The 11,395-nt window shown below is 43.4% G+C and overlaps 1 protein-coding gene across 1 annotated transcript; it reads left to right on the plus strand.

Moving 5' to 3' along the window:
* Positions 1–713: 713 nt before the first annotated feature.
* Positions 714–4,051, plus strand: mrpl4 (mitochondrial ribosomal protein L4). Its single transcript, XM_063475085.1, has 9 exons — positions 714–891; positions 1,211–1,292; positions 1,480–1,651; positions 1,748–1,799; positions 2,214–2,331; positions 2,568–2,674; positions 3,254–3,363; positions 3,479–3,552; positions 3,806–4,051. The coding sequence occupies exons 1-9, from the start codon at positions 844–846 to the stop codon at positions 3,949–3,951; spliced, it is 909 nt and encodes a 302-aa protein (XP_063331155.1). The 5' UTR covers positions 714–843; the 3' UTR covers positions 3,952–4,051.
* Positions 4,052–11,395: the final 7,344 nt, after the last annotated feature.

Below are 11,395 nucleotides of genomic sequence, written 5' to 3' on the forward strand. Positions count from 1 at the left end.
GCTAGATAATGACCCAAAACACAAGTCCAAGCTATTCCAGAACTACACCAGGAAAAAAGAACAAGATGGTAAGCTTGAAACCATGAAGTGGCCAGCACAGTCTCCAGAGCTAAACCCCATCAAGCTAGTTTAGGATGAACTGGACAGAAGAGTGAAAGCAAAGCAACCTACAGGTGCCACACATTTATGGGAACTTCTGCAACAGATATGGGAAGAACTCTCTGAAGAATATTTCATTTCTATTGTTGAAAGAATGCCACGGGTGTGTTCAGCTGTTATTTTTGCCAAAGGTGGCTACTTTGGTGAGTCAAAAGTTTAGAATACATTTGCTGTATAAATTGATTCCATGATTTCTTTCTTTTTTTCTTTTTTTTGTAACTCCAATTGTTTATTTGTACTATGCTTTCATTTCAGAGTGCTATGAGACACTAAATTGCATAATTTTCAATTAGCTGAAAAAAAAACGGGGTGTTCTAAAACTTTTTAGTATCTATATATATATAAAATAAAAAAAGACAGAAGTATTGTGTTTTTAAATTATTTTCTTGTTTGTTTTGTCTGGAGATGTTGATCGATTATCAGTTATTGTCTAACGTTTTTTTGTTTTGAAGTTGGATGGTGAAAAAAAAAGCTTTTTGTCACTTTAACCACGTCCAACCAATGACTGTAGAAAACAGTCTACAGTCTTGCGTGATGTCATCAAGACGCGCCACAAGCACGCCACACGGAAAAGCGTCCTCGACCTTTGATGTAGCCTGTCATCCCCCTTATCATGTTGTTTTCAAATTATTTAAGAGCAGTTTAACAGTGTAAGCTTGTAGAACAAACAAAAAAACAGCCGAAATGCTTCGATTTTCCTTCATATTTCGTGGCAGAGGAGTCGCTAAAAGGGTGAGTGACGAAAAACATACCTCAACCGCTCTCTGTATCCTAACCATAACCCTGCGCACAACTGTGTTTCGATTACACGTGAAATAATTTTATTTCATAAATCACCCAAAGGCAGATAACAGCGTTCTGTCCAAATGGTAGCAATAATAATCTGGAGCCATTTTTGCTGTTATTTAATTTCTTTAGATATAGAAAAAAGTGTCTATAGTGCAGCATTATATCCGAGTATGTGTGTATAAGATTAATATAATACCCGTTTGTCTTTGTTTTTAGTGTTTTTTGTTCATCCTCAAGTTTTTCTCTCCCTCTCACTCCTCAGTTCGTTTCCTCGTTCTCTAATGAGAGCGCTCTGCCTCCAAACTTACTGCTGCCCACCAACCTCGTGGATCCTGACAGATTAAGTATGAAGCTTGTGTACTTGATAGATAAATGTAATGTTTGAAAATGGATTTTAAATCAGATTTATTCAGTGTTATTGTTTGTGCTCCAAAAGCCAAATATTTTGATTTTCCTGATAACACTGATATCATTGTGGGTGGGATACATGAAAGTCTTCCTCACTGACTGCTGCTTTATACCCTCCTGCAGAGCGTCCACCACCTCCTGCAGACTCCTCTCTGCCTCTTCTGAGGAAGTGTGATGCTGCAGTTCCTGCTCACTTGACCCCTGTGCAGACCTGGGTGGAGTCTATGGAGAGACAGGACAGCGAGCCGTTGGGTGTGGCTCAACTTCACCCTGATGTGTTTGCAGTTCCTCCGAGGTAACCAAGCTACTATTGACAGCCTTTCCATTCAATTCTACACATTTCACAGCACCTACTGAAATGTGCAAGTTAATCTTTGTTGTCATTCCTCAGGCTTGATATTCTACACAGTGTTGAAACATGGCAGAGAAATTACAAAAGGATTGTAAGTTACAATTTAAAAATGTCAATTACATTTGAGTTTTTTGTAATATATATCACATAATCAAGCACTTTAAGCTTAGGAACATTTTATTTATCATGTGTTGCTACATTGAGCTAAGATTATGCTATTACATTTAAATTTAATTTAATACTTTTACAGCTCACATCCGTGGAGAGTAGACAACAGTAAAATTAGAACTTCTTCTGATTGGCTGTTGCTTGCAAAGAAGTGTTTTGAACAGCAGGCAGGAGAAACTTCAGCTCAGACAGAGCTCTGTGTTTGAAATGACCACATTAGGAATACGTAACAGTGCATATATGACAGAGGAAGATGATCAAATGCAGAAAAGTTTGAGCTTTATTGTGGCTGATAAAGAAAATGATAAGTAGACTAATGGCTGTCTTCAAATCTCAGAGTCACGCCCACACCAAAGTCAGGTCAGAGGTCAGCGGTGGAGGCAGGAAACCCTGGAAACAGAAAGGAAGTGGACGAGCTCGGCATGGAAGCATCCGATCACCCATATGGAGAGGAGGTGCCTCCTTTTGATCTTATTGTAAAACTTCTGTGTTTTCACTTTTTCCGTGTCTGCTGTTTTCCCTCCTTTTTTCCAAATATAACTGAAAATGAACATCTCTGTTTCATAGTCCAGCGTGTGCTCGTCTCTGTGTCATGACTCCCAGAAACATGATCACCCTTCAGTGGGGTTGATCTGGAAGGATTCCCATGCTGGAGGCCAGTATGGTCTGACTGGTTCTGTGTTTCATTCAGGTGGGGTGGCTCATGGACCCAGAGGTCCCACCAGTTACTACTACATGTTACCCATGAAAGTCCGAGTGCAAGGACTCAAAGTGGCGCTGAGCTCCAAGATGGCTCAGGTAAGAGAAACCCCTTTGTTTCATCTGAAGAGCAAATACAGCTGCTAGTGATGTTAGAGGCTGAGAACATCTGTAATAAGAGTTGTAAAAACATGCAGTGACATATGACGGTGTCCACAAGCAGTTTTTGTCACACACTTATCTCAAGCTCTTATTGCTGTTGTTATGATGTCACAGAGGCAATAACCCTTACAGTTATCTCACACATATGAATACAGAAGCCACACCCACCTATTGTTCAGACCCTTTGTTTGCAGTGGTTAGCCACTCAGAAGAAAGTTGGCTTAAAGAGGGGAGGAGATAAATCCACTTGTTTTAAATGGAGAATTTCTTCACCCTTTATGTTCTCATATCATTTCTTGATAGTATTTGGTTTGTAGCAGATCGGTGACACTGACGAACTTGTAAGTGTTCAAAAGAATGAAAGAAAATCCTTTCTTCATCTGTGACACTATAATTAGAGCACATAACAAATGTGAGAATAGGATACATGATGACTTTAACTACATTATTAGGTATCTGTAATATTTATTGACAGCTGTATACTTTTCCCCCCTTTTGAACTGCTTGCTGACACAGGATGATCTTCACATTGTGGACTCCCTGAACATCCCCACACCAGACTCTCAGTACCTGCTTGACCTCATCAGACACAGACACTGGGGAGAGTCTGTGTTAATAGTGGATGTGTGAGTATCTTTAGCAGCACTTCTGTACAAATGATCAACTTTCAAATCTGTTTGAATCTCCAACCACTGGACGCCCACTGTTGCTCAGTGCTCACGTTTTTATTGTTGCTTTCAGAGGTGAAGACTTTTCTGAAAACATCCTTCAGGCCACGGCAAACTTGAAGACAGTGAACATCATTCCAGCAATCGGTGAGTTCACACTCAGTGATTTTTGTCTCTCTCTTAACTCCATTTTAACAGATTAATTGATGGCAAAATGTATTATTTCTGTTCCTCCTTTCAAACAATATTACATGCATTGAAGTCTTTGCAGCACTGTGTCTTTGGACCTCTAACATGCCAGTTTTATTAAATAGTTCTTAAAACGCTCAGGGTTTTAAGTGTTCTATGTAACAAATCTGTTATATAAAACTCACACAGTTTGTCATATTTTCTCTCTCAGGTCTGAATGTCCACAGCATGCTGAAACATGAAGCCATCGTCCTCACTTTGGAAACTGTTAAGTTTCTGGAGGATAAGCTGCTCTGGCACGATGAGCGTTACACACCTCTCTACCCGTTTAAACTACCCTACTCTGACTTTCCTTAAAACAGATTGCCTGTAATGTATTAACATAAGTCACATTATCTTTGTTTTTATTGTTTGTAACAAGAGAGTCATAACTCGAATAATAAAAAATACAAAAGTTTAATAAAAGTATGTAAAAACAACATGCAGAGTGTAATCATTAGCTACATTTGTATGGAAGGAGACCACTGGCCAAATCATTCCTGATCTTCCAGCAAAGCGCTGACCGTTTCTTCTCTGTTGGCACGATGTAGGTGTTGGGTACGTAAACTCTCCGAGGTTTAGGCTGCAAAGACGAGGGGTAAACTGTTTAACCACGAAAGCTGATCAGGTTTGGAATGTTTTCAGACGTGAACTGTGATCTATGCCAGCGGTTCTCAAACTTTTCACTATGAGTACCACCTCATAAAATATATGGCTCTTTAAGTACCACCCTTATGACCAACATTAAAGTACAGTAGTATAGGCCAACGTTCCCCAATCTTTTTTTGTGCCACGGACCAGTTTAATGTCAGACAATATTTTCACGGGCCGGCCTTTAAGGTGTCGCAGTTAATACAACAAAATAAAATGATATGACCAAGACGAAAACTGGTTATTTTGTAAATATAATAATAAACGTGAATTTGCTGTGTAATTGTGTAACTTTATTAGTAACATCCTCCTGAAATGCACCAACAACATTGAGAGTAACGTCCTCCTCTCTGCCCCTTAATGCTCACTGGTCGCTATGGTAATGCCTAAATAGTTCTTTCAAAATAAGACACACAACTACAACACCGGTAAAGATCCAGGGAAACAGAGTAAATGATAAAAACCCTGAAAACCATACATTTCACACCCGAGCCTCAACTCTCGCGGCCCGGTACCAGTCCGTGGCCCAGGCGTTGGGGACCGCTGGTATATGCCTATTTAACACCATATACAGTTGACACAAGACAATTTTATTTCTTATATGAATGTTATTTTTTTAACTTTCATAAACACGATGTGACAAGTGATAATAATAACAACTGTGCTGCATTAAACCACACTCCCCTATAAACAGCTGCCCATTGTGTTCTTGGAAAATATTTGCAGAATGTGTAAAGATCCAAAGGTAAGATCCAACCACAGAGGGTTAAGACTTTAAAGGACGGACATAAAGCAATTAACTCTTGTTTCAGACAAAATCTGAAATAAAGGGCTGCAGGTCATTGCACTGGGGACATTGCATATTTTTATTTCTTACAAATTAATTCATGAGATAGATGTACACTACCAGTCAAAAGTTTGGACACACAGTCTTTGTTTTTTTAATTTATGGTATGGCATACCATTATATACACAGTGTTTTATTTTGATCTTTGTTTCCACAGCAGCAGGAACATTAAAAGCTGCTGGAGTAACTGCTGCTGTTCTCCTGCCTGTCATATTCTTCTCTGTCTTCCTGTGGATTCAGTGAGCAGATCTGTTACTTTATTGTTTGTGAGATAAATTTTGATTTTTAAAGTTTATAATCACTATTTTGTTCAACATTAATTGTCCCAACCAGAAAAAAGAGGATGTGCAAGGAATCTGTTAAATCTGAAGACAGAGCCAACAACAGAGAACGGGTGAAAAGAGTCACATCAGTGTTGTACAAATAACCAACATTGTGGTTTTACACTTCCTGTTGGACTCACATACTTCTTTGCTGTTGTTCTTTAACTAAAATAAATTTGATTACATTTTTAGCTGAGATCTTCTTTTTTCCTATACAGTGTTTACCTGATCAGAGACAGCCAGAGGAGCAGGATGATCTTCAGTATACCAGCATCCACTTCTCCAATAACCAGGCAGATCCTCTCTACTCCAACATCAGAGCAGCTCAGCCTCACAGACACATGCAGGAACAGGACGTTACTGAGTACACTGCTGTTAGATTTAACAGAGGCAGTGCAGTCAAGAGGTGAGAGAGACTGTCCTCTCATGTCTAAGAAACATACTCACTGCTTTTACTGTTCTTTTTCACCATTAATGGAAATGATTTCAGTTCATGCTATATCCTCCAAATCATGAAATGTTCTTCTCTGTTTTCAGAGACAGAAGTCAGGAAACAGGAGAGTCACAGGCGCCACAGGCCTGGTGCCTGTGGCCCGGCTGGGCCCCTTCTGGGGAGTGGGGGGCCCTCAGGCCTCTGTGCCTGGGGCTCAGTCTTCTCTGGCACAGCTGGCTGCTGGCAGAGCCCGCAGGCACGTCACTGCAACCCCCTCTGGCTTCTGCTCCGTGGCTGCTGGGTGACCCGTCATCTGGGGCTCTCCTCAGCTCTTCTCAGGAGGGTGGCACGGTTGCCCCTTTGGTGGTCCTCCTTGGGTTCTCGTACTCTGGGGCCTCTGGATGTCTGGGGCCTAGATCTCCTCCATACCTGCTTCATGCCCTGGGGGACGGGGCTATGGCTCCCCATACTCCCTAGCAGATCGTTACATGGAGAAACCTTTTGAATACAAGCGCGCTGATACACACAGGTGTGCACACAGATGTACACACGGGTGTGCACAGACACAAGCTACACCTTTCTTGGCTGCTACCTTTAGTATCTACTGATATCTACTGTTAGCTAGTTTATTGTGATGGTGTTGTATTTACTATGTTGCTCTTTTTTGTTTGTTTTCTCTTCTGTTTTTTCTTCTGTCAACAGGTGATCCAGTTGTTTTTTTGTTTTTTGTTTTTTTTTTGTTTTTGTTTTCTTTTTCTTCCCCCCTTTTCCCACTATCTCTTCTCTCCTCTGTTTTTCTTTCTCTCCCTCTCTTTCTTTCATTCTCACTGTCCTATCCCCCAGTCATGTCTGTCCCGCCTGTAACAACTGAAAATAAAATAAATACATAATTATAATAAAGGTCAATCAAATGGACCAATATAGTAAGGCCATGATGATCCACTTGGTAAAGTAAATCCGCTAGGCATCTTTCTTGGCCTTCAGACAACAATTCTGATGGCTAAAGATCCAAACTCCCTGCTGCTGCGGAGCCGGGGCGGTCTGCTTGCCTCCACCCCATGGGAAAGGGTAACATCTCTTGGGTCTGGGTGCCGTTTCCCCCTCTGGGGGCGAGGGTACCTGGACCCGGGGTATAGAGTATGTTTGGGGAGTGTGATTGTGTGTACATGTCCATTTATGTCTATCCTTACGTTGGGTGAGTGCTTAGTATTTGTATATGTGTGCATGAGGGTGGGAATGCATGTTTGTGTCTGTGTGTGCCTGTCTGTCTGTGTCTATATGTCAGGTCGGGTCTTAGACTCCACCTCTCTGGGAACTCCCAGGCCCTCCAAAGTGTGGAGGCCTATCCCCCCTCACCGCACTCCCTGCTGGTAACTGATGCCCTCAGGGGTCGGTGCATTGGTGGTTCTTGGTGTCCGGGGCTGGGCGCTCAGGTATGCACCAGCTCACTCCCGGTGGCTACTTGGCGGGGCCTGGCGCCTGTTGCTCGGTCAGGCCACTTCCGGGGCAAAGGGGCCCTCGGGCCTCCGGCCTCTGGGCCTGCGGCTCGGTTCACTCTGGCACAGCTGGCTGCCGGCAGAGCCAGCGGGCACGCCAGTGCAGCCCCCTCTGGCTTCTGCTCTGTGACTACTGGGTGACCCCTCGTCTGGGGATCTCCTCAGCTCTTCCCAGGAGGGTGGCACGGATGCCTCTCCAGTGGTCCTCCTTGGGCTCTCGCACTCTGGGGCCTCTGGATGTCTGGAGCCTGGATCTCCTCCATGCCTGCTTCATGCCCTGGGGGACGGGGCTATGGCCCTCTACACCCTCTAGCAGACCGTTACATGAGGAAACCTTTTGAATACAAGCGCGCTGATCCACACAGGTTTGCACACGGGTGTTCACTGTTCATAGACATAAACTACACCTTTCTTAGCTGCTACTTCAAAGCACATTGTGCGCTGTCTGTCCTGCGTGCTGCACAACAACATTCAATATTTAGTATTTATTGCTGTTTACACTTAGCTAGATTAACGTGATGGTGTTGTGTTTAGTATGTTGCTTTGTTTTTTTTTTGCTTTTTTTCTCTTCTTTTTCTCTCAACAGGTGATCCAGGAGATTTTTTTTTCTTTGTCTTTGTAAGTGCCCTTTCTCACTGTCCCTCTTCCCTTCTGTTTTTCTTTTCCTTCCTCTCTTTCTTTCTCCCTTTCCTATCCCCCAGTCATGTCTGTCCCATCTGTAACAACTGAAAATAAAATAAATAATAACAACAAAGGTTGATCAAATGGACCAATACGGCAATGCCATGATGATCCATTTGGCAAAATACATCCATTGGGTATCCTTGTTGGTCTTCAGACAACAATTCTGACGGCTAAAGAACCAAATGGGACAGGCAAAAAATAAAAAAATAAAAAAATAAAGATCCAAACGTGATCCCCCTTAATTTTTTAAGGGACAAGCAGTTATCCAGACTTACCAGGATGTAGGAATCCAATAAAGTCTTTTCACAACTGACATGTCAAAGTGGATCAGCTTCCTCACTTTGTTCAATGATTTCACTCATCTAAATCAGACCATGGATCACACTTTGCTAACTGTACCAGTTTCCATGAACTGCAGTTACTGCTTCAAATAAACAGCCAGATTCCTGGACTGTTCTCTAGTTACAGCCTTCGTGGGCCAAAGAAGACAACATGTCAAAGTGCATCAGCTTCCTCACTTTGTTCAGTGATTTCACTGAACATGAACTTTCCAACATTTTGGTTTTAACCAAATAAACAGCCAGATTCCTCAACCGTTCTTACAGCCGTCGTGGTCTGCTGTGTGGCAGGTAGAGTGTGGACCCAGATGCAGGACACAGAAGGCAGAAATAAACTCATATAGTTCACCAAATGTTTACAAACGTCAAGAAGTCACAAGCAAAGAGAGACCACACCATGACACATGTTTAAACAAGGAATGTTTATTCATCAAAACTACTTATTAATCAAATAGACATGTTCAAAGCACCACAGTGGTAGAACGACATCACACAGCACCGTCACAGGATATTAAACAGAAACTGGCAACAGGGCTCTGTAGAGTGAGTGATCATAATGAAGCAGTTTAAGTTGTGATTCAACATGTCTGTGAAGGTTCTCAGTCATCCAGGTCATCGTAGTCAAAGGAGTTTGCAAAGAAAAGCGTCTGGATTTCTTAAAGTTGCTTGAAGACGTTTCACCTCTCATCCGAGAAGCTTCTTCAGTTCTAAGGTCAAATGGCCGAGAGTCCCAGATTTAAACCCAGTGGGAGTATCCCCCCAAAGAGGGACAAAGGACCCCCTGGTGATCCTCTAATCACATGAGCCAAGGTGTGAAAGCGAGTGTGGGACCTAATCAGCCAGGGTTTCGGGTGTGCTCATTGTGAAACCTGGCCCCACCTTGTCGTGTGAATTCCTGAGGTCAGATAGCCCCCTTAAAGCGAGACCCCACAAGCAGCTACAAAAAGAAAGTTATAGCTTGCCTTCAAGACCTTGAAAAGGACAAAATCATTGACCGCCTCACATATCACCGCCTTTATCCAGGGGATGCCATACCCTGCATTTATGGACTTCCTAAAATCCACAAGGAAGGGGTCCCACTCAGACCCATAGTCAGTAGCATAAACTCAGCCACTTATAACATTGCGAAACACCTTGCTACCATCCTTGCACCTCTCGTGGGGAACACCCCACACCACATCAAGAACTCCACCGACTTCACCGACAAGGTCCAGAAACTTACCCTGGATCCAGATGAAACCATGGTGTCCTTTGATGTAGTCTCTCTCTTCACTTGCATACCCACCACGGAGGCAGTGAAGACTGTCAGAAAACGACTACAAGAAGACAGCTCCTTGGAGGACAGGACCAACTTCACACCCGATCAGATCTGCACACTGTTAGACCTCTGCCTCACCACTACATATTTCAAATACAACGAAGGTTTCTACAGACAAAAACATGGCTGTGCCATGGGCTCCCCCGTGTCACCGATTGTAGCCAACCTTTACATGGAGGAAGTGGAAAGGAAGGCTCTTGGCTCTTTCAAAGGAAGAGTACCCAGCCACTGGTACAGATATGTAGATGACACCTGGGTCAAAATCAAGACACGAGAAGTGGAATCCTTCACTGCGCACATTAACGCTGTGGAGAAAAACATCAAGTTCACCAGGGAAGACACAAAGGATAACTGTTTGCCTTTCCTGGACTGCGCTGTGCACATTGAAGAGAATGGCAACCTCAACATCGAAGTTTACCGGAAGCCCACACACACGGACCAGTACCTCTTCTTTGACTCCCATCACCCTCTGGAACACAAACTTGGAGTAATTAGGACCCTACACCACCGGGCAGAACATGTTCCCTCTAAGTCTGAGGGAAAAAAGAAGGAACACACACACGTAAAGGAAGCACTCAAAACGTGCGGTTATCCTAATTGGGCGTTCATAAAGTCAGCAAAGAGGCACAGAAAAGAAGATCAGACACCAGCGAGGGAGGATAAGAAAGACAGACGCAACAACGTTGTTATCCCCTATGTAGCCGGTGTATCAGAGAAACTCAGGAGAGTTTTCTCCAAGCACGACATCCCAGTGTACTTCAGACCCAGCAACACACTCAGACAGAAACTGGTTCACCCGAAAGACAAAACTCCAAAACACAGACTTAACAACGTGGTGTATGCTGTACAGTGCAGCGAGGAATGCCCAGACCTCTACATTGGAGAGACCAAACAGCCACTTCACAAGCGCATGGCACAACATAGAAGAGCCACCTCCACAGGACAAGACTCAGCAGTCCATCTGCATCTTAAGGACAAAGGTCACTCTTTCGAGGATGCCAATGTTCACAGTTTGGACAGAGAGGACAGATGGTTTGAAAGAGGAGTGAAAGAGGCCATCTATGTCCACTGTGAGCGACCATCTTTGAACAGAGGCGGTGGTTTACGACACCAACTGTCTGCCATCTATAATCCAGTTTTGAGTTGCCTCCCCAGACGCCTTAATGCCCACTCACATCCTGGGCCATCTGACCTCAGGAATTCACACGACAAGGTGGGGCCAGGTTTCACAATGAGCACACCCGAAACCCTGGCTGATTAGGTCCCACACCCGCTTTCACACCTTGGCTCATGTGATTAGAGGATCACCAGGGGGTCCTTTGTCCCTCTTTGGGGGGATACTCCCACTGGGTTTAAATCTGGGACTCTCGGCCATTTGACCTTAGAACTGAAGAAGCTTCTCGGATGAGAGGTGAAACGTCTTCAAGCAACTTTAAGAAGTCCAGACGCTTTTCTTTGCAAACTCCTTTGACTTGTGATTCAACCTGCTCTTCATATTTCAGGCCACCAGATGTCACCAAAGACAACTGTGTTAAAAAGTTTCAAGTAATGAAACCTTTTTCAGTACAAGCTTCAGAAAGCTTTATTTGGCCATCAGCAGTGTTGGTCAAGTTTCTTGAAATTCTACTTCATCCCAAAATGCATTGATGATGTCACAGAGACCAGGACTATC

The sequence above is a fragment of the Pelmatolapia mariae genome, linkage group LG6 (assembly GCF_036321145.2).
Source record: "Pelmatolapia mariae isolate MD_Pm_ZW linkage group LG6, Pm_UMD_F_2, whole genome shotgun sequence".
In the NCBI taxonomy this organism is placed as follows: Eukaryota; Metazoa; Chordata; class Actinopteri; order Cichliformes; family Cichlidae; genus Pelmatolapia; species Pelmatolapia mariae.

Bases quoted from the DNA above. Each gene is read 5' to 3' on its own strand.
- mrpl4 (XM_063475085.1), top strand. From the start codon at position 844: ATGCTTCGATTTTCCTTCATATTTCGTGGCAGAGGAGTCGCTAAAAGG. The intron at 1,800-2,213 runs GTAAGTTACAAT...TTCAAATCTCAG, and splicing joins AGAGAAATTACAAAAGGATT to AGTCACGCCCACACCAAAGT. The intron at 2,675-3,253 runs GTAAGAGAAACC...TTGCTGACACAG, and splicing joins TGAGCTCCAAGATGGCTCAG to GATGATCTTCACATTGTGGA.